The following is a 27,869-nucleotide window of genomic DNA, read 5'->3' on the forward strand; positions in this document are numbered from 1 at the left end:
ATGCAGATTTCAGGCCCTACACCAGACCTACTGAACCAGAAACTCAGGGAAGTGGGGGATTGGAGATAAAGAAGGAAGAGGTGATTTTTACGCATGATAAGGTTTGAGAACTACTGTTCTATTGTATTCCAACATGAGACATAATCAAGTAACACTTTCCTTAGTTCTAAAACCACAATTCTACCTAGTGAGGAAAAGCATTTTCTGACTTTTTCAATAAAGCTTGTAGCATTTTCAGAACCATTCAGGCTACTCTTTACCTAATAATTTTAATTAAGCATTAACCGCTCCATCCCAGGATTTAAAACTGTTGCATTGTACTTACCAGCAGAGAATAAGGGCATTAGTAGGATAGCGCCGGGGCACTTGAGTCACAGATTTAACCACAGAGGTAATCAGGTCCATATTTCACAGTCAAATCTTGCCCCCAAAGTGGTTTGTTGTTTTATAACTGATTTTTCTCATGTCATTTTTTTCCCCAGATACCATTATCAATGAATGTGTCAACCTTTCTGGCATACGACCAGCCCACAATAAGTTACTGTGGGGTGCATCATGAACTTCTCTCTCATAAGTCCTTTGAAACGAATGCACAGGAAGATACGATGGAAACACACCTAGAGACTGAGCTGGACCTGAGCACAATCACAACAGCTGGCCAAATCAGTGACCATAAACAGCAGCTGACTTAACTGAGCTAATTGGTAGCCAAGGGTTGCCACCAAACTTTGTAACCTCAAGGACAAAATGAGGAAGATTTGTTCATTGTGGACTCTAAAAGCAAAACACAACAAAAATCCCCTGTTAAACAAAAATCCAAGATTTATTCATGAAATAAAGAAGACATGAATTGTTTCAAGTCTACACTTTGTAATTAGCTAAGTTGTGCAGTATTTTTTTGACTTAAACAGAGTATGACCCTCAAAAAAGAAAAAGAATCTTTTTTTTCAAAACTCATCCTACCTACCTGTAAAAACTGTACAGAGCTAATGTATTTTTCATATTGTAAAGTTTCAATTATAGAAACAACTGGTATGTACAGTACCATAATTTAATTACATTTTACTTTACAAACTTTACACATTTCAGTTTCTAAAATTTTAAATTAACAAAATATTATTTCTTGTGTTATTCAGAGTTACTCAGTTTTGTAGGGACTGTTTTGTTACTGCTTTTGTGCCCAGGAACCTTGACTCTAAAATTCTGTGCTGTGCGAAACATGCACGATTTTTATCATGCTTACTGCGTAGAATTTTATCTACTTCTTCCAGAAATAATACATTAACCAAAAAGGATTTAATTGTTGAGACTTGTAAGAAGTTCTTCAATTACATAGGCAGGTTTTTCTTATAAATGAAAAAAAATCAAAGATTTTTTTTAACACTTCTCAGACTTAACTGTTGCCTTGAATTACAGCCTAGTTTCTAAGCAGTGAAATGTAATGATAAAGAGGGATATTTTAACAACATATTTCTGAATGAATTGACTCATTATTTCATTCTTTTGAGTAACCCATTGTTAAGGGTAGGCGGAAGCATGGACAAAACATCACTGGAAACAAAGGCCGTAACCACAGCAACAGACTTTGATACACTTAAAAGGTGCAGCTGCCAGTGACAAAGAAAAACTTGTTACATCTCATTATTTTCAGGCCAAGGTGGGAAGGATAGAGCATAATAATTGTACAGTAGCTGATTTTCTCCTAATTAACCTAAAGTGGTTTACCTAAAAATAACCGTCAGTGCAAAATGTGCCTGGTTTTTAAAACAACTTTTCATTTAGAATTGTGAGGCTATATTTGGGAACATCTCAAAGGAAGTATGTGAAAATTTTAACTTTGTGCACTACATCAATTCTCTCCTGGGGAAGAAGTCTAAACTTTGAGAGCTCATTCCATATAGATATCAGCCATGGTGGAGAACTTTATAACTCAAGTAAACTGTAAACATCCTTAATATGTTCTAAATTGTTTATACTGCCATCCCTATTCAGATTCACCTCTAAATTATCTGGAAGCCATGGTGGAGAACTTTATAACTCAAGTAAACTGTAAACATCCTTAATATGTTCTAAATTGTTTATACTGCCATCCCTACTCAGATTCACCTCTAAATTATCTGGAAAATAGCCCAGAGTAATTTGAAGCCACTCCAGATCATATATTGATTATGTAATTGTATTATAAAGTAAATTTAAATGAAATTCTGAAAACCAACTTTTCAGAGGATGAAATAATCAACTTGTTTCTGCTGTTTGCTTGATACAGATTATTGTTTGAAACTGTTGTTATTTTATCTCTGGTATTCACACATTCTTTTGTGTGTTTTTAATATAAAACTACAAGTTTCAATTGCTGTTGCACTAGGAGAAACGCTTTTTTTATGTTGTCATTTTGTATTCATAACATCAAAAATAGGCTGAGCAAATGTCAATCCAAAAGGGTTAACACAATCAAAAAAAATGAAGAAAAGAATTTGTCAAAAACAACATCAAACTTTCAATTTATTTCTTCCAAAGAAATTATATCTACAAAAGTCTAGTTTTATGCTGATTTTTCATGGCAAATTGAAGAGCAGCTTAAAGAAGAATGAACTGAAAAAATGTACAGCAAATTTGTGTTAGAAAATATACACTCAAAAAAAATTGGAAGAAGCAAACTCTCTTACTAATTTAAGTGAAACTTAATGTCTATCAACTAGCAAACCAGATTTTGTAACATATTTTGCATAAATTGTTTGCTATTCAAAATTTTTTGTCATGTTACATCTAATCTTAATGTTTATTTTTTTCTGATTTCTAATTTCTTTGCAATATATCATTGTCAGTATTCTTAATCCTCTTCATTGAGGTTTTGTTTTGCACAGTTAGCAAATTTATAGAGGATTAGTTATAAGCCATTACTGTGGGCCTGAAATTGGATGCAAAATTTTATTATATAAACCAAAATGTCATTTGCAATTTTTTCTTCTTAGTTGTCCTTGCAAAGATTCATTTTTTAATTTACATAAATAAGCATTTTATATCTATTTCCAGACATTTTCAAATTGATATATAATTTTTAGAAATACAAGGTTCCACGGAGCTTCACAAATATGTGCTCTTAACATCCTGAAGCAAACTTTCTTTCTTAAACATTTTAAATTCATCTAAAGTAAATAACTATAAGAAGCAGTCATCTTAGAACCACAGCTCTGTGCATCCGAAGACTTAATACAGTAAGAACCAAATAAACTAAGAATTTTTAATTTCTCGTATTTTAAATTCAACCCAAAGGATATTTTACAATAAAAAAAAAAAAGAAGAAGAAGAAGAAGATGCTGGGTTATTTGTTTGCATAATTTTTATTCTGCCATGTTCAGGGTCTTGGGGGTTGGTGGAAAAGGAAGTGAAAACCTATTAGAGGAAAATATGTCTGGAATCTTTATCATACATTTGCAATTTATATATTTGTGGCTAAAATCCTTAATTATAACCTATCTTTTTCAGCATTCATGAATCTCCGATTTCCTCTTTCTAACCACCCTGCCCCCAGGTCTCCCTGCCTGTCTATTGCTCATTCATTTAAATAAGAGGAATGTTAATGTGTTTGGAGTTAAAAGTGCAGTTTGACCCAGCATGGTTACACTATTGGAGTAGCTGCAACAAATGATACATTTGTGCAGTGTTTTGAGGTTTACAAACCACATTTTACATAAATTATTTCATTTTGTCTTCAAAACCACCCTATGAAGACACATTAATCTCAAAGAAGTAGTGACTTACCCAAGAACACAAGGCTAATAATTGGTGGAACTGAACCATTCTCTAAGTTCAGAGCCTTTTAGTTTTCCACTGTATTAAAAGCCTCCTCTCCGATCAGAGCCAGAGAATTTCCAGAGATAATGAACAGATGAAAAAAAAAAAAAAAAGTTTGTCATGTTGTTTAATCCCAATTTAACTCAGTTCTTCTATCTGTATAATATATGAGCTAAATGAACTCTTTCTGTGTGCTACTCTGGGCTCTCACATTAAAACTCTTTGTTCAAAAAGTACAGGAAGTCATAATTTCTTAACATATTATATCATTTGTAAATGTGAAGATGAGTTGCTTCCAAGAAGTGGATATATGTAGACCCAAGGTACGGACATGAAATGAAGAAACACAAGGAAAGAAACCAGAGACCATCTAAATTGAGATTGTGTGGGTTATAAAACAGATCCACAGTGTGAGGTTCAACACATGTTCAACACATGTTCAACGGAACACATGCTCAATTCAGAGCTAATTGGGAAGACCTTTATAATTTTTCTTTTTTTTTTCCTTTATTTTGTCTCAGTGAGAGTACTTCTTAAATGTGAATTTTTAAAAAAATTCTGAATTCTTATACCTTTCTTAATAGAGAATAATTTTCTCTATTCCTCCTACTAGAAATGAAATGTAATTTATCCAAACTGATGGATAGATGCCAAAACATATGGTGACAGGCAAACAAAATTTTATTGATCTCATTTTTATCAAGTGTCTATCCCTCCTCCCTCCTGAATGTTCCAGAAAACCATAAAATGACACAGATTTTAATGTAAATTACATTTTTCGGAGGAAAGAAAACTTGTCTACATTCAACATTCAAGACAAATTTCATAATCCTATTTGAAATCATATCAGGCTCCACAAAATCCTTGGAAATAGCAGTATCTCCTTGCAAAAATATTTTCTAAAATAAAACCACTGTATATAGGAGTAAAGACATATATTTCATTTTGTCCACTTCTGACTAGAAGACAGATACCATCTCTCAAACTAAATATTCAAAATAAGAATCTGAAAGCATGATGATGCAAACTATTAGTATGCTAAAAGAAAAATTCAGATGTATGCGGTAGACGGCAGCACATGAAGGAAAAAGAGGAGGGACTGGGAGAAATCTGGCCTCAGGAGAAAGGGTGAGAAATCTCTAGGCAGATACAGTAATATCTTATACTGACATACCTCTTAATGGTTTAACTCTGGGTAATAGTATAACAACTTCCTAACACGTAAAAAGTCCCAAGGTCTAGATGGATTGGTTATGCAGTAAGAACACAGATGCGCTGGTCTTTCAGTAAGAGCTTCTAATTACTACTATGACCTTCTCAATGCACCACAACTGTCCCTAACTAGAGAGGTACCAAGGGCAGGGAATCCAGGATCTGTGCTTTCAAAACTCTGACATGGCCACAAGGGTAGAGTAGACTGACAATCAACAATCGTGCTTCGTTTTACTGTCAACTCTAATGGAGAAGAAACATTTAAAAATATACCAAAGTAGTGATGGGTTATTTTTAAAGTTCTCTCATGACTTGCATTATGATTTTATTGTGAGACAGGAGGCTGCTTATGTTCAGCATTTTCTAATTCAGGGTAAAATTTATGTTTTTAAAAGTCTATAGCTGATTATTTACCTTTCTTTTAAGAACAGTGACCTGAAAGCAACAGAGTGCCTCGGCTGTCTAGGATTTAGAAAACTCTCGAGTTTCTTCCTCTTCTTTCCCGAACATTTATAGATCTCGTTTTATATGTGTATCCTCCTGAAAAGCTAAGTGAAAATAGGTTTTGTATAAATCAAGTAATATTTCACATGCATCAAGGGACCTTGTGATAAAGGATCTTTGAAGTAAATCCTTTTTTTTTCTAATCTGAAACACTGTCCACTAATTTATATTTTGTAAGCTTACTGCAGTATATCTTGTGTTCCATAATGCAGCACGCTTATACTGCATGGCCTTGAAGGTTCTGTGATGCAGTCTTTGCCTCAGGCTGTATAAAATGAAGGACTGACACTAGGTTTTGAGCAAGTCTATAGACACTGTAGTGTGATCATTTTCACTTATTGAGTTTACCTGGGTTCATGTGAAAAATAGTATTAAGATAACATGGATGGATAAAGTTGACAGTTGTTTTTTTTTTTTTTTTCTATTTATTGGTTTAAACTTGTGCTACCTGTCATATCTTCAGCTACTATTAAGAGCAAATCCCTGCGCCCCTGGCTGGCTTAGTCAGTAGAGCATGACACTCTTGATCTTGGGTTGTGAGTTCAAGCCCCATATTGGACGTAGAGCCTACTTAAAAAAAAAAAAAAAAAAAAAAAAAGATCATATCCTTTGGGTCTGTACTAAATTTACTGAATCAGAATATCTGGAGCTAATAATCTCTGATGCATGCTAAGTTTTGCAAAATACTGTTCAAATGAATTTACTTTCACTAAATCATTCAATTGCTTTTTTTATTGTAGTCTAAAATTATTAATTCTTGTGCTTTCTTGTGCCAATGTGATCCTAGTTTGCTAAGCCTGGCTGAATATTTTTCCTGACTGGAGGAATGCAAAACAAAGAACAACTATACATAAAATGGTCAGGTTGTTTCTTGACAGATTGTGTTGTTTATAAATTTTGTTCCCCATTAGTTTTTTCAACACGAATGTCTGAAAACAGTCTTAAATCAGCTGGGTTATTCACTTAACTAAAACTTATTATTTGCTCCCATGGATAATAATATAATAGCTGAAAGCTAGAGGTGGGGAAAGAGAAAATAATTGATTTATGATGTATCAGCACTGTGCTGTCCTCATCTCATTTTCAAACCATCTTAGGAAAGAGGTAAGATGACCATTTTAAAGAAGAGGAAAATAAGGACCATGGTAGTTTAATAATTTGCCAAATCTCATACAAGAGAGTCAGATATTCAAATCCAGTTCATCAGACTCTAGGGATGTGCTTCTATCACCTTAGAGGCACTGTTTTCAGAAGTGAAAAGAGACCATAATCAATATAATTAGGCATATATATTATAATAGTGGATGTGAAGACAGCAGAGGAAGAATACACCTTCCTATTCTTAAATAGAAAAAATTGCCTAAACTATTTCACACCGTGTAGAGATTTCCTTCAATATCCTAAGTCAGCAACTTATTAGAAAAAACGTTCATTACTTTCTTGAAATTTTATACAGTGTTTCCTAAAAGAAGTGGACGATTAAAAGAAATATCCTTCAAAAGATACTCCCAAATATTCATGTTGTATTTTCATTTCCAATTTCCTATACAATATAATCTTCAACTGGCAAAAAACGAAGGTTGTCCATTGAAGCAAAACCTCTATAGTCAAGAAAGCAACCACGTGCAAATGACAACACAAAGATCAATAATCTATAGTCATCATGTTAACTGGCAATGATATGGCTTGGGTTGCAGGATATTTCCTATGAATGATTTTATGTGAGAATATTTTTTAAAGAGAATTTTTACTTACACAAATGATATGTGTAATGGGAGCACACCACATAAAGGAGGCAAGAGATAACCTTTATAATAACATAGACCCTGCTTGTTCTATTACTCAGAAAATAGTATACAATCTAAATAAAAAATAATTTTCTTTGTTAAGACAATGCAAATGTTTTCATCATTGTGTGCAGGTAACCAAATAAATTTTTTATGTTTACCTTTGAATTCAGTCTTCAGGTAAATCTGCCTTGGTCTCACCTGTTAAATGATTTTTTAAGGCAGACTCTTGATTCCATTAGTGTCTCTAGGAGCTTTTTATTAAACACTGGACTAATAGCCTCTTCTCTTTCTCCCTGAATTTGCACAAGACCAAGGTAATATAATTCAGAAACTGGGTTAGCATTTTACTCTATCACACTACCTGAACATGTGGGATTCACATAAAATACATTTGTCTTTTGTTATCCATGTGGATTCAAGAGCCAATGAAATATTCCATAAGCCACATTTCTACTAAAAACCACCACTACTAAAACCGTGATAAAAGTATGCTATACATTTAAAACAATAAATCCAGAGACAAAGAAACTCTCATATCCTGAATCTAATATCATGGTACGTGTTCATTCTGGCACCACCACCACCACACAAAAATTTTACCAGAAAATCTAGAGTAATTCTGATTTTGGAAAACAAAGATGACCCTTCTATCTGGGTTGAAGACTTGATGAAAGATAATGAAGAGGACAAAAAATTACATATGTCAAGAGGTAAGTGAAGGAAATGTGATTTATTGTCATTAACCTGCAAGTAACTTTTAAAACTAAGACTAAGAATTAAAATTTACAGTGACATTTATGCTATCAAAGGTCATCAGTAAAGGCCAGTATGGACACTGGGGACATAAAAGCAAAGAGATATTTGTGATAGTGATACATATCAAATAATAGACAGATGGATAGAATTAATTCTATCTAAAGAGAGAATATTAAGAATAAAAATTAGTTTAAGAACCATCGCTATTATTTCTCCAGAGAGAAACTGAAAAGTCAGAAAAAGATTCAAACTAAATACCAAATGCTCTTTCAAAATCAATTTTGAAATAGCCTAAAACTATAAACCCTAAATTGCTGCTTCAACCATATGAGTAATTACATTAATTCACATATACCTAGTTAAATTCCGTTATTGAGAAATAAATTGTATTAAAATATACTCCATCTGTTCTTACTATTTTACATCAATAGTATATTTGCTTTCAATTACATTTCCATAAATATAATGCCCCAAACAGTCTAATGAAAATGTGGTGAAAGACTGGATCAACCCTGTCATTCTGCTCTGCTATAAGGACATAGTAGAGGAACATATCCACCACAATGGAGAGCTGGAAATACAGTTTCTAAAATCTCTCTAGCAGTTCTTGGCCTAGACACTTATAACATTCATTATATATGGGTCTTATTTCATACTCGTTTATGAAGTAAAGAAATTACTGCCTTGAGAGAAGAAACTACAGGGTCCATCCCAGCTCTAGTCTCACATGTACAAGAGATCTAGGTAAAGACACTGGACTCTGAATTCTGCTGTATGGAGAAAAACTTGAGATCTTCGTGATGTCAACATTTTTTTTACCTTTGGGTTTGATGGAATCTTAAGTTCAGTGTATTGAGCTTCCTTCAAAACTCCTTGTCAGTTTCCTATTTTAGAAACTTCAAAGTTGAGTTCCTTAAATCAACATTACAATTGTGGCTATTCCACAACGAATCCTTGTCATACTTCATCATTTTGTGGAAGAATAACATAAGACTGGGGTAGTGGCCTATATTGACTTTTTCTTTGCCTTTGATTCCAGTTATGGGATAAAAATGTGTGAGCTCAGTATGACACCTTGGTACAACCATAATAGGATTGGAAGCAGAGTCTTCTAACAGATAAACACTTTATATAATATAAAACAGAAATGTAGTTCGAGGTCACATCTTTTTAACTTAATGATCTGATACAGTTTTCAGATAATGCATGCCTTATGATGACATGGGTTTTTTGTCATACACTTTTGCTTTCTGAGGACAGATCTCAGATAACTGATCATGCTCCATATCCGCCACCAGAAAAAATTTCTATTTATTTCCAGATGGAATGACTTAGTACTGTGCACTGTAAGATAAAATAATAATAACTAACACTTAATGAATGTTTATTTTTCTGAACATTTTATTTATTCATTTAATCCTCCTTAAGATATTTAATAAGATTAACAATAACCTTATGAAGTGAGTACTATTGTAATTGTCTTAAGAAGATAAGGAAAGTGATGCTCAAAGTGATTATATAACATGTACCTACTAAATCGTGGAACAAGAATTCAAATCCAGATGATAGATATACAGACAAAGTGATCACTACTAACTGCCCATTTAAAGTCCCCTCCCTAAGCCCAACTCTTAAATTTAAAAGTCTTTTCACTTAAAGTTGTACCTGAAGACATTTTAAACAATGCAATAGATGTTTATTACATACCTAGTCTATATCTAGTGGAAAATAAATATCTTTGAGAGATACAAAGGAGTATATTATATATTTCCTGTTCTCAAGAGACAGTCTTAGCAAAGAGAAAAGACATCCATATTAAGAAAAAAAAATCCAAGGTAAATTGAATACATGCAAGAGTACAGAGCAATCAAAGGATGAAATCAACGTTAGCCAAACTGCTGGGGATAACTCTGGGTAAAAGTGAAAACTGAGACAGAGCTTAACACTGCCTGTATTCAGATGGGCAAAATGGAGAGAGAGGGAAATGAAGAAAGAGTACTATACTTTTACATAAGGACATCTATTATTTCAATAATATTTGTTAGATTCATGCTAGTCTGGCAGCGAAATATCAAGCTCAATAGTTACCCTGATTGCCTAAAAATTCAGAGCCGAATGTACTTTAGCCAGAGCAAATGTTTTCGCCTTTCTATTTGGGCATATATATTTCCCACCTTTTTTTTCAACTTTATTACTTTTTATATTCCTATATATTCATTGTATTTTATCTTTCTTTGGGGGGAGGCTTAAATCATATTAATCTTTTATCGTATGTCTGTTTCAGTAAAACATCCATAAGATTGAAGACTGATTCAAAGAGCTCTATTAACTTAAAATAATTATGTGAACTAAATAATTTCTTACAAGCTAATAATACAACATCCTCAGTCAAATTACTGTTTGGCATCAGGTGAGAAAATGGCCTATAAATTTATTGAGTTGTTCTTTTCAGTCTTAATGTTAAATCTTTTTATGTTAATCTTTATGTTAAATCTCAATCTTTTCAGTCTTTATGTTAGTGAATACTAACCAGAATTTTTATCCCAAAGAGTAAAAACAAAAATGCTTTTTGATTGCTACATTTTACAAATAAAGATACTGAAGTAGAATATGATTAAACACCACAATCAAAATCATTTTGGTAACAGAAAACAGACTCACCCCTAGAACTCATACTTACTCAATAATATTTTTTGCTACAAAATATTTTATGAACATATCAAAAGTTAACAAAATATGCAGAATCATTTCTGCCTTAAAAGTACAGACGATTGTCAATAAAACTGGGTTGTTGTTGTTTTTTTAAGGTATAGTCAAATAAGGCGGAGAAATGTTCTCTTTCCATCAAAGTTTGCTTTGCCATTTGAACTATTCACTTGCAGCTAGTGGTGCATTCACTGGATAGTTACAAATGTTCATTCACCTGTATTTATTAGGTGTGCCTTTCTTTTATATGATTGTCTTTTATATTATATCCACAATACTTTGGTGTTTTTCATTCAATCAAATAAGTATTTATTCATTGATTTAGCTTTTACTAATAATATGCCAAGGACTGAGATAGGCAATAAAGTGATCAAATATTTAAACGTGAATAAATTACTGTAATTCAATGTGATATTTCTAAAAATGAAGTCTGAACATGGTACTAGAGGAATGAAGGGGAGAGAATGATTAATTCTGCTGGGAGAAAATCAGGAAAGTCCTCAGAATAAGTGCAATTTGAGATGTTGGATTCTAAAGATTGCCAATCACACAACACATATCACACCTGTCCTGTAAATTCCTCTCTCTACTCCTAATTGTTTGATATTTTGATGTCTGTGGGTATTAGCTTCTGGATATCTAGGACTCCAGTAGTTTCTGAGTCTGGTATTTTCCTTACATAGCTAGGCGACTTGAATTTGTTCCATATATAAATGTTAAAGAAGATTTTTTTTTAAGATTTTATTTATTCATTTGACAGACAGTGCTCACAAGTAGGCAGAGAGAGACGAGAGAGAGAGAGAGGAAAGCAGCTCCCTGCTGAGCAAAGAGCCCATTGTGGGGCTCCATCTCAGGACCCTGAGATCATGACCTGAGCCAAAAGGCAGAGGCTTAACCCATTAAGCTACCCAGGTGCCCAAATGTTAAAAATTTTTAATTTTAATTTTCCCCTCCTAAAATCTTCTAAATTTAATCCTCAAATCAAGAGTATTCAATTGAGCCATTCCCTGATAAATGCAGCGCATATGCAATTTTACTAAATAAGTAAAATAATAAGTAACAAAGGTTATGGATTGTCAGAAGTTTTTCATTTTGTTTGTATCATGCAAATCCAATATGTGTGTATCAAAAAACCTATATTGCAGCTCTGACCTCAGGAATATGTGAAAAAAATGTAGAAGAGGTGTATCTGCCTGTAGAAATTAAGTTTTCACCAATTACTGGATATGACAAGACTGCTATTAAAGTGACTAAGAATTAGGTTATACCTAGAGAGTCTTTCGTGTTTTATTCTGCTGCTATCAAATAATTCTTTAAGAAAGTGAAAAAATATTAGTAAGGTAGTCAGATCATTTGATATGGCAATAAGCATAGTTGCTTTGGTAGCTGTTCAGTAGCATTAACTCTTAACTTCCTTAAATATGTTTTATTTTCTTTAACAAACACATCTCTTTATAAGAATACCATTATTCCCAAAAGATTCCATTGTTTGTTTGGTGCCTAGGGCAATTTCTTTTTTTTTTTTTTTAAAGATTTTTTTTTTTTAAATTTATTTGACAGAGGGAGAGAGATCACAAGTAGGCAGAAAGGCAGGCAGAGAGAGGGAGAAGCAGGCTCCCCACCGAGCAGAGAGCCCGATATGGGGCTCGATACGGGGCTCGATGCCTGGGATCATGACCCGAGCCGAAGGCAGAGGCTTTAACCCACTGAGCCACCCAGGCGCCCCCCTAGAGCAATTTCTTATTAAATCCTCAAGAATGCACCTTGCATTAAGCTGAGCCGAAACAGTAAAAGTAAATTCAGTGACTAGCTCAAGGCATAGTTTTCTGACCTTCCCACTTGGGAAAATAAATATTTTTTTAATTTTGGAATTTTAGAGTATCTTAGTATTAACATGAAGATAGTTCATCATGAATAGCTATTTTAATAAATGCCAAGGGAATTGTGTCTTAATGCTTTTCTCCTAAAATACTCTTGTGGATTATGAAAAGCGTGCAGTATGGCAAAAGTAGCCATGAGTATCTCTGATATATGGAATGTATATCATATACAAACAATTATTTTTCAAAAATAAATCACATATAAATTTTACTCTAGATAGTTTACTGCAGTGTGGCCCACGCTATATTGTAATAAGTAAGCCTAAGAAACTGAATTCATTAGACTACAAAAATTTGTATTACATTACATACCAAAAATCCTTAATGTGAATGCTTTAAATGTTATCTTTAAAGTGCTACCTATGTAGAGGCTATAATTTGTTAGTGACTATAAAATTATAAAAGCCCTTGGGCTTCTGACCATTCTTAATTCTTATTAAGAGGCAGCAAAATCTAGTCTGGGAAACTCCAGTTGATTTACAAAGAAAATTAATGTGTTTTTCAATTCATGTGGCCCTATAACTGTTAGGACAAGTGTGAAATATTGATATTTACATTCCCGAGTGCAGCAGGAACAGGAAGGAATGGTAATGGCAAGTAAATGGACACTCTCCTGACAGGCTTTGAGAAATACTATTAGATCTCCACCTGCTGGTTAGAAATTCCAGAGTCATAGGGTATAATGCTGGCTAAAATACAAGGCTTTGATGATCTCCACACTTCCTTTTCAGGTTTGTAACCCATCTACTTTCAAAAGGACTTGTGGCAATTTATAGATTAAAACATCTGCATAATTAAATACTTTGAGCTAGTGATCATTAGAAGACAGGCTATATTTTATAATCGCTATTGCATTTCTCATAGCATATTTAATTTGCTATAAGTTCCTTCCCCCATAAAATCCTGCTTTGAAAACATCTACTAAAATAGAATAAGAAAATAAGAAAAAGGGAGTAACTAAGCTAAAAATGAAAGGGTTAATAATAAACTTATAATGACATAATTCTAAATAAAACTTGGCATAATTTATCAGACTTTGTATTATGTGAAATAAAAGTATATTCAATTTCTCTGTCCATCAAAACATACCACAGTTAACTTTGACAGAAAAGTAAGCAGGCAACAGAGTGTTTCAGGGCCCTAAGTAAACCACAGGGAGATTAATACGTTATTCTGATTACTTTACTCTTCTTCATGCCTGTGTCTTTTTTTTCCTTTTCTCCATCTCTCAGTCAAGTGATATATGATAATACATATGTACTTGACATAATGATGGGTGAACAAGACTTGGAGAGTAAAAGCTTATATTAATTTATCTTATAATATTAATTGGCCAATTATAGCTATTATATAGCTCTATTAGCTTACCAGAAAGTATAAATAAGGTTATATTTAATTCAGTACCAGATCTGACAACCAAACCTATGTTCCAACATCCTTTTTTAAATAACTGAATATCCCAGAGCTTAAAAAAATTCATATAATGCTCGAAGCTTCCCTTTAAAAAAGATCTTTTGACATTTTTGTTAAAGCAGCTCTTGGGTTATGAATGGATAACAGGAAAAAAAGAAATCCACCAGAGGACATTTCCATCTCTCCCAGAATCATGGTATCCCAGACAACACACCAATCTTGGGAATACCAATATATTTTTTTTAATATATGGAAAGTATCAACATTATTCACCCGTTACTGATTACGAAATTTCCAAATGGTAAGATTCTTATCAAAGCAAACCCTGAAACATCTAGCTTTTAAGCTACTTCATTCCAGGGGGAGAAAAATGTCATTTAAAAATAAGAGTACCAGTTAGTAACGGATTATATGCAAGTCACTCTAGCATAGTAATTCAATCACTTCAGTATTTTTATCTCCCCCCAAAAAGGTATCAGAAATGAAGCATGGAAAGCTATTAACTAAATCATTCAGACATTGAATAGATGTTGTTGTCAGTTTGTTCTTTCAATGGAAATAATGAACAACGGATTTATTTATAACTGCTGATTATGATAATACACCTTCATTTTCTACTCTTTCTAGTATATTATAGAAATTTTGTAATTGTCTTATTTCATACCTGATTTGAAATCATATGCTTCCATAAAAATTTCTTCTTTCCCAGACTTTTCTTTAACTTCTTTTGGCTGGGGTGTAATTAAAATGTTTTAACTGACTTAGTTCCCTTGTCTTGTGTCTCTTCCAATTTTCAGTCTTTTCTGCCAATAGAATTGATCTATACCTTAAATTTACGCAACAGAGACTGAAATCTGAATTTTAAATAGATGCAGAATACATTTATATAATCACTATAGAGTGAACCTTGTCAGCACTTATTTGGTCAAATTTGCTTTAGATGGGGTGAGCAGGAAAAGTTGATAAAGACTGGTTTGTACTTCAAAGAGAAGAAATTCTTGGTTTTAAGAATCAGGGCAAGAAGACATATTTTACCCTATTTTCCAATATTTTTTAGAGTAGAGAGGAACATCTCCCTCTCTAACCCTGAAGTCAATTTTATCTTTTCTAGACATTCAGTTGTTTTGTTTTTATTTTTATCTTGCTGCATAACGTGGTACATATACAGTGGACTCTGCCCTCCACATGTAATACAGTTCCATATAAGAAAAAGCCTTTGGGGATATGCTTCTACATTTACTTGGAACTATCATTGAGGAAAATACCCATCATATTATGGAACACAAATTTAAGGAAAAAAAAAATGTGAGAAATGTATTTTAGAGCTAGGTCCAGGAAAAATTACCCCTGAGAAATGGCTATACTTTATCCCCAGTGAACTCTAGAGCCCTGTAACACATCTTATCTCCTTTACATCTCAGCTCAGAAACTCTGAACTGGGTTACACTTGGTAACATGGTAACCTGGCAAGCCTTTCTGTTCAGTGTCCTGTCTTTCTCTTTTTTATACTGTTTATTTCTTCTTTGTAATCCTATTTTCTTTTTCATTTTATTTCATATGTCTTTTGTTATAAGAAGTCTCAAATTATTTGGAGGGAATGAAAAAGAATAAATAAGGAAGTAAACTAGAGTTGTTATTCTGAAAGCATTTTAGATTCTAATTGCAATGGTGGTACAATCTGAAATTTGGAATGCTCTTTTTCTCTTTCCTCATGCCCACTTTCCACCATCCCATCATTAACCCATCTTTAGACTTTCAGTTCCTTAATTTGCATCTCACATATGAACGGTTAAAAAAAAAACTTATGGATATACACACAAACATAGCACACTTCTTTCATACACTGTTCTTCAGATATAAAAATGGCTAAGAAAAGCAGAACATATATTTAAGATATCTTTCACTAATAGAAACATTCTCAGGTACAATTAAAGAGACAGTAAAGTGTATTTTCAAAAGAGCTAACTAGGGTTAAAAATGAAGCTCTCAACAATCTTTTGTTTTAAAGTATTTTCTTTGTATAAGCCAAAACTATAGAGGTTGTCATTAAGTGGCTCTTAACATTTTTTAATAGTAAATTTTTCCTTGTTTTACTAACTCTTGAGTTAACCTAATTATAGCTTGTAGATCATAAAGCATGACAACTATAGTCCAAACATTCATTCTTCCACTTTCCTTGATAGCCTAAGCCCTTCTTTCTATCCCTCTAATCCCAGTACCAATTAAAGAAACAGTAGTTTTTCAAGTATATCCAAGTTTATCCATGCAAAAATATTTTCAGCATGATTTCATAGTAGTATTTAAAGTGTCTCCTTTCACTTAATTTCAAAGAATTGGGATAATATGTGAACTGGATTCTGAAACTTCAAATGTTGATTTTGGTGCCATATTAATAAATTATGAAATTAAATATGAATAAAATCTTCAAAATTTAGATTTAAAATGAATGCATTTTTCATATTTTATCCAAAATTTAATCATGATTAACTTCAGTTTGTAATCCTTACAAATTAATGAGAAGGGAAAACAAAAAATTTCCTGTATAACAATATATAAATTCATTCACATGTAGCATTTCATGTGTTTATGAAGTTTTATACTTTAATCCAACTGCCAGATATATAAAGCATGCAATAAAGACAAATATTTAAAATATAATAATTCTCAATTGGCATGCAAATTCCATCTTTACTTGAATGCTTTAGTACCCCACTACTCCTTAAAGTCAGAGAAAAGAGATCAGATGCAAGAAAAGGAAAATCAAGAAAATGTTTATCAAAATATTGCATTCTGTTCCCAATTACTATGTAATTTCTATTTCACAACTGTCTTTAAAAATTTTTTAAAGAATAAATGGGTATCTATGTACTCGCTATATATTTATAACCAAAACATTTAACAAGTTAAATTTTTGGAATATAAGACCTCTCCATTCAGTTCTGAATTACACATAGACAAGGTTCTGTATTACATTGCAATCCTGTTTAAAGAGTATAATCTTTGTAAAATCAGAGATGTCTTCTTCATAAAGTGAATTTATGAACCTGTGCAATATAAAAATATAAATAAAAATCTTATTTAAGTGAATTAGTAAGACTAGTTCATATAAAATATATCTATTCTAGAGTCTCTAAATTTTTTCTTATTTTTCTGGATGTCATTAATTTTTGTTATAAATAAGCAATTGGAACTACATTACTACCAGCACACACATAAAGCTGGGTAAAAAATTTGGATTAATGGTGTTTAGTATTTTTTTCCAAATTCTAAATACTTAAAGATGTAATAACACACTATGAGTAACTCATCACAGTCATAGTTCTCGGGGAGGGGGGTGTGCACATGTGCCTGTGTGTACGTGTTTGGGGGGGGGACAGGGGTCTGCAGTGGAGAGGGATGCCACCTTCTATGCTCTTTCTTGGCATTTCTCTGCTAAGAATCAATCCCGAAGAGTACATTTCAATTATTCCCCTTTAAAAAATCTCAGATCTTGGTTTGGGACTGAAACTGAAGTCGATGGAGTATAATGCAGCTTTGCATTAACCCCAATCAGAAAGATTCCAAGGAGAAACCTGAGTCTGGGAAAATTTAAATATGGGTATCCCAGAAATTAGATCATATATCTAAGAAGTCTATAGTAACCTGTATTGGAGGATCTTGTATGTGTTAGTTAAGAACCTCCATATGTCTCTTATAAAAAGCCCAGGTCATATCACTGGAAGCTACTTTGGTCTGTACACACTATAGACTCCATCTTTGGTTCAATATTTTAGTAAATTAAAAAATACAGCAACACCACCTATCTGTGCCTCACCCAAAGGCCTCCTGGAAGCAATTAATCTTTGTACAAGAGTACAAATGAGACAATTATGAACACTCAGGTGATCATGAAAGTGACCATGGGGAAAATAAGGGAGAAAGAAACAGATTCACCAAGTATACTGTAGATGTCATTTTTTTCAATAACAGATTTACACCTATACTTTTAAAAGAGTCGGGAGGGTGAGAAAGAAGCAAAAACTGTATCCTCATATCCTAGAAGCAGAATGGGACTCTCTCATAAGACAGAGCCACTCCTTTAGTCGTTTCCTAATAACCGTCCACCTGACACTTGCTAGGTCAAAATATTCAAATAAACACCTGTAGAGAACTTTAGCACTTAATGCTTTCTGCTTGCTCCTTTATCTTACTTTTTTAACTTACATTCCTGCTCAGTATTCCTATGTGCTTCACAGATATTTGACAAAAAACAAAGTAGTTATGCATTTTTTTAAAAATTTTCTCCTACCTTGTTAAAGAACAATGAACCAGATCCAACTAGATGAATCAACTATTCCCCAGGTCTAACTCCAGGAGTTGTATTAATTTCGTTTGCTGCAGTGGTATAATAACTTACTATAAATGTCTTAAATTACAGCATTTGAACATGTGCCAGGAAATAATACTTTTCCCCAAAGCAGATGAATCATGCACCTGAAATACATAATGCACCATGAAGGTGCTTATAATTCTTCCAAGGAGTGACTTATCCACATGGGAAATGTTGACCGTTTGATTTGAATGGTGACTTTCCAACAGTAATGAAGAACATTTCAAGATTTTTGAAATGTTGTTATTAAAAATAAATTAAAACAAATATTTAAAGTAGATAAACACAGGAGTTTCTCTGATAATGCCTCCCACAGGAAGTAAGAAGGCTAGGGATCAATAATAATAATGGCTTTGGCTTCCTTCCCTGAATTTTTATAGAAGGACTCTTCTTGTATGTAGACCCTTTTCATTACTCTCCAAAATAGCTCAAATATCTATGAGAGAATTTGTTGGATTTCAGTCTTAAAGCAGGTGATATTAAAGTTAATATAAGATAAACATTCAACAGCATAGAAAACCTCAGTGTTATTTAAGTACAAAGAGTTCAAATAAATCTGATTATCCAAAAGCCTAACCACTCAGAAGTCAGTGTTGGAAATCTACATATATGCTTTGTGATCTTGTTTTCATGACTGATATAGATCCATGAGATAAAAGAAAAACTAAAAATCACATAAATAACTATAATTTAATATGCATATATATATTTGTATTATTACATCTATTGGAGTCTGCTAAATATATAGTGTGCTTCTGGGTTCAATGTACCCATTCAACACATATTTATAGACTAGTTTTCAAGTCACTAGTTTTCAAGTCACTGTTAAGAGATTTAAAGATACAGATGGTCTAAAAGGGCTTAAAGAAGAACTCGTGTCAAAATTCAGAATAAATGGGACAGAAAATTATAATTATCCATAGTGGAAAATAATAATAATAAAAACCTAAGCCAGACTTCAATGGAATAAACAACACAGTAAAAAGTAGAACCCTGGCTCTGGTCAGTGTGACCTTCATTCATCAAGGTCAATTCATCTTGTTGGGCTTCTGCTTCTTTATCTGAAAAATGAGGGAAATATAACCATGTGAACTTCACAGTCCTTTCTAGCTCCAACATTAGAAAAAACTCTACTCTATAAGCTTGATTTAAACCAGAAGGTGCAAAGCTCATTCTTCACTTGTAATGGTTTCACTGATGAATAGCAATGCCAGCTAAAATGAATTCCATCTCCTTTTTCCTTCCCTGACTCCAATTTGATAAAAGAGCATTGAGACACTGGGACTCACACAAAGACAAAACTGTAACCAAAACAATGATACTGGGATTATAGAATTATTGTTTCCACACCCTAACATTTTGAAAATAGCTGATAAAGACAAACAAAAGAAGAGTTGACAAGTAAAAATTGAATGAAAACAACCAGGAGACAAGAGTATAAAACTGTTTTCTTGTTTGAACTTTTTAAAAAATTGAATGGTGATATTTCACTCATAATTTTTTTAATATGGCAATTCCATAATGGAGCCATGGCAACCAAAGGATAAAACAGTAAAGTTTTATCATTAATTTGAAAACGTCTTGGTTTGAAAAAGCTTGGTAGTGAAATCAAGGTTAAATGAAATATCATGAAGCTCTGCAATTAGGTTAATAATGAGGTGCCTCAGGGATCGGGGCTAGCACAGGTGTTCAATATATTTATTAATGGCTTAGAAGAGTTGTGAATAATATAGAAGCACGTTTGGATAACTTCAAAGATATTTATAGCAATCAAAATGGGTGAATGACTGCTTTTCTTGACCCATTCAAGAGCAATTATTTAACATATTACAGCAAATAATCAACAAGAACAAATTAATGTGAAGCGTATGGCATTACCCAAGTTTTCCTAATATGCTAATAGCTACTGAAATAGTTATTGCCTTTCAGGCAAGAGTGGGCAGATCTAAGAAGACATCTGTCCAGCAAACAGCTCTTTGTGAAAAAAAGGGTCTTTAAATAGGCAGGAGTAAAGGATAATGTGAGAATAGTTATCCAAATCAGTAAGTACTGCTGAAAATTTTTACACACCAGAATCTATTCTATTACACACCAGAATCTTACACACCAGAATCTTGTTCTATTGAATGGAGTTGATTTATAAAACCACACCCTAGGATTGTCTGGTGTTTTATCTCACAATATTCGAAATGATTTCCTATTATCATCCAATCCTCTCCACCCATTCACTGGAGTTCCCAGATGCCTCTCAGGTGGGAATGGAACATATAAGGGCATCCCCTTCCCACCTCTGCTTTGCTCTCCTCTAAGGGATTTCAATGACACTAACTCTTATGCATTAATCTTCCAGAGCTGAAGATCTCAAGGTTTTAGAAAAATCAAATAGGATTCCATTTCACAAGGAAGCAAATACCATTCAATAGCACGAATCAGCTTAAATTCTCTCCATACCCTGAGATTATTTAATTATTGCACATACCAGATAATCTTAAATGTAGCATAGTATCAATTAAAATTCACTCATTCAAGAATATTTTCTGAGTTTCCATTTTATCTAAGGCATAGTAGGAATAAAAAGAATGAAAAGAACTAAGAAAACACAGAGCTTGCCCCAACAGAATTTAGAGAATCATGTCATTCCACTCATGAACTAATATGCATTTCTCAATCCTTGTCCATATCGATCACAAGAAATATATAATATCATAATAAATTTGTATATTAAAATTAATAAGAATCAGAATTGTTTCTGTAGGAATATATGATAACATTTTTAAGGCTAGGGAACCATTTTCTGCTACCACTTTTCTTTTCTACCAGGAGGAAAATATGTTGACTGTGGTATTAACTTTCTGATTTGAAATTTAACTTAGATATTCCTCCAAATTCCAGAGAAAAAGAAAAGATTTCTAGCATGTTTGGGACAAGGATGGTAGGCCAATAAGAGTGAAGCCAAATACTAACACAAACAATCAACTATATCTAACTTAGCTCTACAGAATTACCCATCAGTAAATCCACTGACAGTATGGAGATCTATGTGAAGCACTGTGAGAATTATTTTTTTTTACTTGGTCAATCATATTTATTCTCTGTACATACCCACCAGAAATTTCAGATGTAAACATCTAAAATAATACATCCAAAGTCTCATAAGCATTTCATAGACTCAGAATGCAAAGTTAAGTAGGCCCTTAAACTTTCTGCTTGAGCCATAAATTTTTTCTACATCATCTGATGTGCCACCATCAGAGTTTTTTTTTTTATAACTCATTAATAAAGTACAGACTCATGCTAAAAGGTAAACTTTGAGTAATTAAGTAAACTATGAACCTTCATGAGAATCTCAAACATATTTATTAATGAGATTTACTAGAAGGTTTGGAACTATCTGATAAATAAATAAAATTCACAATTTGGAGAACAATTCACAAATAAGAGGTGTAACAGTTTTGTTAATTTTTAGATCTTTTAGTAGCAGTGGGCTATTCTGCCGTGTGAATTAAGTATAATTTTGTCAAGAGAAAACAAGTAGTGAATGAGAATTCATTAGCAGGTGGTCAAGTATAAACAGTATATCAATCATGCTGGTATTTTTAAGCATCAGCAAATTTAATTCCATCTCTAGAGGAGTAAGCTCATACTTTAAGATATGTAGTATATCATATTTTATTATATTAGTATATTAAGATATGTAGTATATATTTTATTATATCATATTATATTAAGATATGTAGTATATCATTTATTTTTTAAAATATTTAGAGTGTGCCTTGATTATAAAATATTAAAAGAATTTCCCATTAGATTTCCTATGTAGACAGAAGGTAATGATGTCCCCAGTGCAAATCAAAGCATTTAAAAACAACAAAACAATGTTTCTAAAAATAAGAATATTTCACACCTCTGCCCTAGATAAAGAGATCTGTCATGATAAAACTACAAAAATCTGAATCAGACCTAAAAATATGAAAGCGCACAGGAGAGGCATACAGAATTTTGTGTTGATTTGCACTGAGAAGACACATCTGCTTTTTTTGCTCAAAACTGAATCTGTAATGACTAAATAAATTTCATGGCCTTTCACTCAATTCCAGTTTTTAAATGTTAGCCAATTAGTATGAAATTATTTTTCTACTTGCATTGCCCATTGTGTATAAGCAAGTGAATAACTCAAGTTAGTTTGATAAAACATTTTTATTACCCTATATTACAATTAAAATCAGTCACATTATCAGACTATACAGTATTAGACTCTAAAAACTCACTCTGGTGAAGGTATACATTTTTTTTTAAGATTTTATTTTATTTATTTAACAGAGAGACAGAAATCACAAGTAGGCAGAGAGGCAGGCAGAGAGAGAGAGAGATGGAAGAAGGCTTCCTGCTGAGCAGAGAGCCCAATGTGGGGCTGGATCCCAGGACCCCAAGATCATGACCCGAGCTGAAGGCAGAGGCTTAACCCACTGAGCCACCGAGGCCCCCCTCAAGGTATACATATTGATTTGAATATATACATAGACTCTTCAAGGTCAAACAGCAAGAAAAGGGAAGAGTACCTTGAATGAGTATTAATACTCTCCTGTACCATGGCTTCTGGTACTCTGTACTTCACAGGAAGTTATATGCTATTTGAAAATCTTCTGAAACTGAAAGAAATTTCTGAGGCCCGAATGGAGCAGTCAAGAAAATTGAGCACCATCAAGAAAATAGAAGACTCGAGATTTCTGGGCGCACTCTGCATGACAATGAGAGTTACAAAAGAGAAAGGAGAACAAAAAGATTCCACCTACCACATATATCTTGTTTATTGACCATTTTTGTGATGAATACAATGGGAACATGCAGGCTGATGAGATTCCTTTACTGTACAAAGGGAAGTTATCCTTGTTTTATAATGTATATCATAATTCTTTCCTAAACACAGGGACTACATTTTAGTTGTTATTCAACTGTGTGGAGAAAGAACTTATGTTGGGGGTGTTGAGTCACATATTGTACCCTTGAGGTACAAATGAAGCACACTTATTGCTGGTAGTCACTAGTTGCTAGATTTCAAATAGGGACTGGGATTTTAAATGTTTCAGAAAGAATTTCTCTCAAGGTCTCTACTGTCACTGTACTTTTTAGATTTTACCACAGCAATCACACTCCCTAAGATCCAAAATTCACACAAAATCGTCTCTTTGAATGCCTTACATCTTCCTTGGTTCTCAATTTACTAAACCAATGATAGTTCATTAGAACTCTCCCAGTTGGTCTATTCTGACATAAAGCTGCCTTTTAAACCATTTTATATATTATAGTTGGGTGTTTTTTTAACAACCGATGAAATTTTGATCAGTCTTGTCAATAGTGCCCAGTGTAGGCACTGTCATAATTACCAGCTTTGTAAGGAGTATGTGGAAAGCACAGACATTCTGGCCATGAACTCATGGATAGACACCAGAATGAATTATAAATAGAGAAAACCTGATAGGAAATTAAAGGAGTCAAACTGTAAACAGTGACCACAGAGCACCAACAGCATGGGTGAGGCAATGGCATCTGAAAAGACGGTTAGCCCCAAAGTACCTCCTCCACAGATCCCGGAACCTTTAATTCATTCCTCTAAAATATTGTGTACAATACAATTTTAGTTGAAAGTAGTATAGTTAGAACAGAAAGTACATTACAGGAGCGCCTAGGTGGTTCAGTCAGTTAAGGGTCTACCTTCAGCCCAGGTCATGATTCCAGAGTCCTGGGATCAAGGCCTACATCGGACAATTTGCTTGGCAGGGAGCCTGCTTCTCCCTCTTCCTCTGCCTGCCACTCTGCCTACTTGTGCTCTCCCTCTCTCTGTCAAATAAATAAATAAAATCTTTTTAAAAAGAAAAAAAAGAAGAAAGTACATTACAATAGAGTTTTTTTAAAATATTTTTATTTTTTTATTATTTATTTATGAGATCACCAGTAGGTAGAGAGGCAGGCGGAGAGAGTGGGAAGCAGGCTCCCTGCCGAGCAGATAGCCCGATTGGGGGCTCAATCCCAGAAGCCTGAGATCACGACCTGAGCGGAAGGCAGAGGCTTAACCCACTGAGCCACCCAGGTGCCCCACATTACAATACAGTTTATAATAATTCACCGCTAGTGCTCAATGATGCTAGCCAAAGTATAGGTTCCAATGAAGTGAAAGATCTAAACAGTCAAAGTGTCCAGAGAATCAGGTTGGTGCTGGACTTGAAAAAAAACAAGGCAACTGCTAATGTCAATTGACCATCAGTTCTCAGGGTCTGCAAAATAGGAAGTATTGAGAACTACTACTGAGCAGTTGAATGAAAGAGCAGTTCTCTTATCTAAAAGGGGCAACTACCACTGAGCTCCAGAGGGCTGTTGCCAAACAGGACTATTGGTCCACATCTTCCCCTTTCTCTGGAGAAACCAAAATCTGAATTTTTTGTGGGAAATTTCTAATTTTTGAGTGTTAGAAATTAACTCAATTTTTTTGTGTAATATCCTGTGGAACAATACTGTTCAAGGCTAATCAAATATGGCTGAGTGACAGATCTGGCCATTTCTTATCTAGACCACAGAGAAAGAAAAGAGAGGTCCCGCTAGGTCAAGGATAGGTTCTAGGCTGTAAATTGAAAAGACCTGTAAGGGCTCCAGTTAACATGTTTTCCTAGAAGAAAATGTACTCACAAGTAAATATCCTTTTCAGAAAGTATACACTATTTTGGATGAAGTTTTAAAAAATTATTTATTTATTTTACCCTGTCTTGTGCAAGAAACGATGTAAGGTAACATAAAATTTTCAATGGGATAACATTAAAAATAAATTATGAAGGAATGACCTGGAAGAAATGATGGTAGTAAAAACAGGATAAAGAGCATTAAATGCATGCTGAATATAGTCAAAAGAATAGATTTTCATTAACTATTAACTTATAAAACTAAGTACTAAACTAAGTACTAAAACTAAGTACTTTTCCCTCTAGTACATGGGGAGGGAAGGGGGTTTCATTATTTTGCAAAGTTAATTTGTTTTGTTTTTTTTTTTTTCAAAATACAATTGGGTCTTCAATGTGGATAAATATATTTGTTCATAACTAATAAAGTATTAAATGTCTGAATAAAGGACAATTTTTATATAATTTGTTCAGAGTCTATGCTTTTACAATTAAAAAAAAAGTGTTATTTTTTTAAAGGCTATCTTTGTGAGCCAAAATAGAGAGCAGAACAGATCCCTTCCTACTTAGGATTTTAATACTTCCTTGGATAAAAAGGAAAGATTTTTCAATAATAAGGAAAGGCACTATGAATTACAGAAGCATTGGTCTGATGAGGCCATATACAGGATATATTACCAGCAATATTCCAACCTAATGTGTCAGAATTGTACAGCTCTTTTAAAAAAGCTACATTAATAAAAAGTAAGCACTTCTATCGAGATGAATTGATTGCTGTTTGTCGTTATTCTAAAGGAAAGGAAAAAAATAAGGATGATGCATTATCGGTAGTGGTAGGCATTAGTGTATTCCAGTCTAATTTCAACCCCAAATCCAGACCATTAAATACAATTTGGAAAGGCTCAACTCTTGGAGTATCAGAGGATGTACAGCCCATATGTAATGAAGAAACGTTCCTACAAATCTGAGGCTGAACATCATGCATTCTGATAAACAAAGCAGAGAAGCTGGAATTAACTAGGGAAAAAGCTCTACCTCCTTGTCCAGTTTCCCTTAATAAAACTAATGAGCTATATAGCCACAGGGACCATGTCTCTGCATTTAACTTTTTAAACAAATATTTATTAAGTATCTACTACTTGACATATGCTAGTCCTAGGAAAAAAAAATCATCCCATGAACTACAGGTTAATTCATGCCAAATCAGAGGGCTCTGTTCTATGCAGAGAGTGAATTTACCACTGAAGCATAATGTAATTACAATAACAGTTTCAGTTTGTCATTATTTAATTTATTTTTATGACAAAAAAAGCTTGCTATCACAAATAATTAACACAATAACATGCTACCAGACATCTGAACATCATTTCTTTAATCCATCTCCACTTCTAAATCTATAACCTTACCTAGTAAAAACCAACCTCTAAGTAACACCTTGGAGCATTGCAAAATGTTTAACTATAAAAGGTAAAGTAAATTTTCACAGGGTGATCTACTTATTGAGAAAGAAAAACAACATATGCACTTCAAAAAAAAATAACAAGGAAGGAAAGTAAAAATGTGTGCTTTGTAATCTCCAATTAATCTGATCATTTAATTCATTAGGATAGTTTCTTCTTTTCCCTCTGGTATTCCAGTTAAATGCTTTAAGGTATATTATAAATATTTCATTTTAAGGGTGGTAAACAGCTCTAAGGACAAAAAGAGAGGAACTGGAATCTAATATCAACTTTGTTATCAATTACAGATATGTACATACATATAAACATTTACACCTTGTGTGTGTGTGTGTGTGTATTTTCATCCTTTGGAATCACATCTCTAAAACTGAGAAAGTATACAGTGCTCTCATATCTCTAAAATATGGATTTTCAAATTGCAGACTTCAAACAAGCATCACCTAAGAACTTGTTAGAGGTTCAAATTCTCGGGCCCAACCCTAGACATACCACATCAGAAACTCTAAGAGCAGGGGCCAAAAGTCTGTATTTCTGCAGAGAGGGGATTCTAATGAAAATTAATGCTCCCAAAGCAAAGAGTGATACTATATAAAATGATCATACTTCAGTGATAAGGGGTTTAAGTAACAAATTGTAGAATTATTAGTTACAATTCCAAGATTGATATAATGTCTTAAATTAGAAAAGTTATTAAGTGCTATCCAAACTCATGGTCACTCTTATACTTATGATTAATGATAGCCAGTCTTCTTTCTGTCTCTGCATGTCTCTCTCTCTGTTATCTGCAAGTGAATGTGGAATACATGGTAAACACCTTTTATCCCCAACTGTAAAAAACAAAACAAAAACAAAACCCTCCAGATGGGGAAATAATGCAAAAATCCACTTCCATGTTATATTTCTTACACAGAGAATAACCAATTTCCAGGCACTTGCTATGGGTGCATAACCTACAGTTAGAACTATTTCATAGTGAATTATCTCAAAAAACTAGTAGTATCCACAGAAATAATTCACTCAGTGCTCCAAATTTTATAGTAAAGTCTTCCAAAATAACAGAATGCATTACACATTTTTACTAGTATATAAAGCTATCATGGATCCATCCTTTCCAAATACTGATAATTCATGTCTAACCCATTCAAAACTTACTTAAAACAAATTAATCATATTAAATAGTTGTTTTCTTCACATACAGATAAATTTATTTGCCAAGAGGCTTACAAAATATTGTTACTATGACCCATACTAACATACAAACCAAAGATGATCACCAGTAATGTTGGCATTAGTGGCCAAAGGGGCAGTTGCAGTTT

The 27,869-nt window shown here is 33.3% G+C and overlaps 2 protein-coding genes across 2 annotated transcripts in view; one reads left to right on the forward strand and one right to left on the reverse strand.

Annotated features, from left to right (window-relative positions):
• The window catches only part of LRRTM3 (leucine rich repeat transmembrane neuronal 3), a 164,074-nt gene extending 161,668 nt beyond the window's left edge, over window positions 1-2,406 (forward strand). The window contains exon 3 of the mRNA XM_046027319.1: window positions 483-2,406. Within this exon, the coding sequence (XP_045883275.1) occupies window positions 483-692 (210 nt within the window). The 3' untranslated portion in view covers window positions 693-2,406. The remainder of the gene's footprint in view (window positions 1-482) is intronic.
• CTNNA3 (catenin alpha 3) overlaps window positions 1-27,869 on the reverse strand; it is a 1,394,003-nt gene that overhangs the window by 1,133,422 nt on the left and 232,712 nt on the right. The gene's annotated exons all lie outside the window — the stretch shown is intronic.

Source organism: Meles meles, chromosome 13 (assembly GCF_922984935.1).
Source record: "Meles meles chromosome 13, mMelMel3.1 paternal haplotype, whole genome shotgun sequence".
Classification (NCBI taxonomy): domain Eukaryota; kingdom Metazoa; phylum Chordata; class Mammalia; order Carnivora; family Mustelidae; genus Meles; species Meles meles.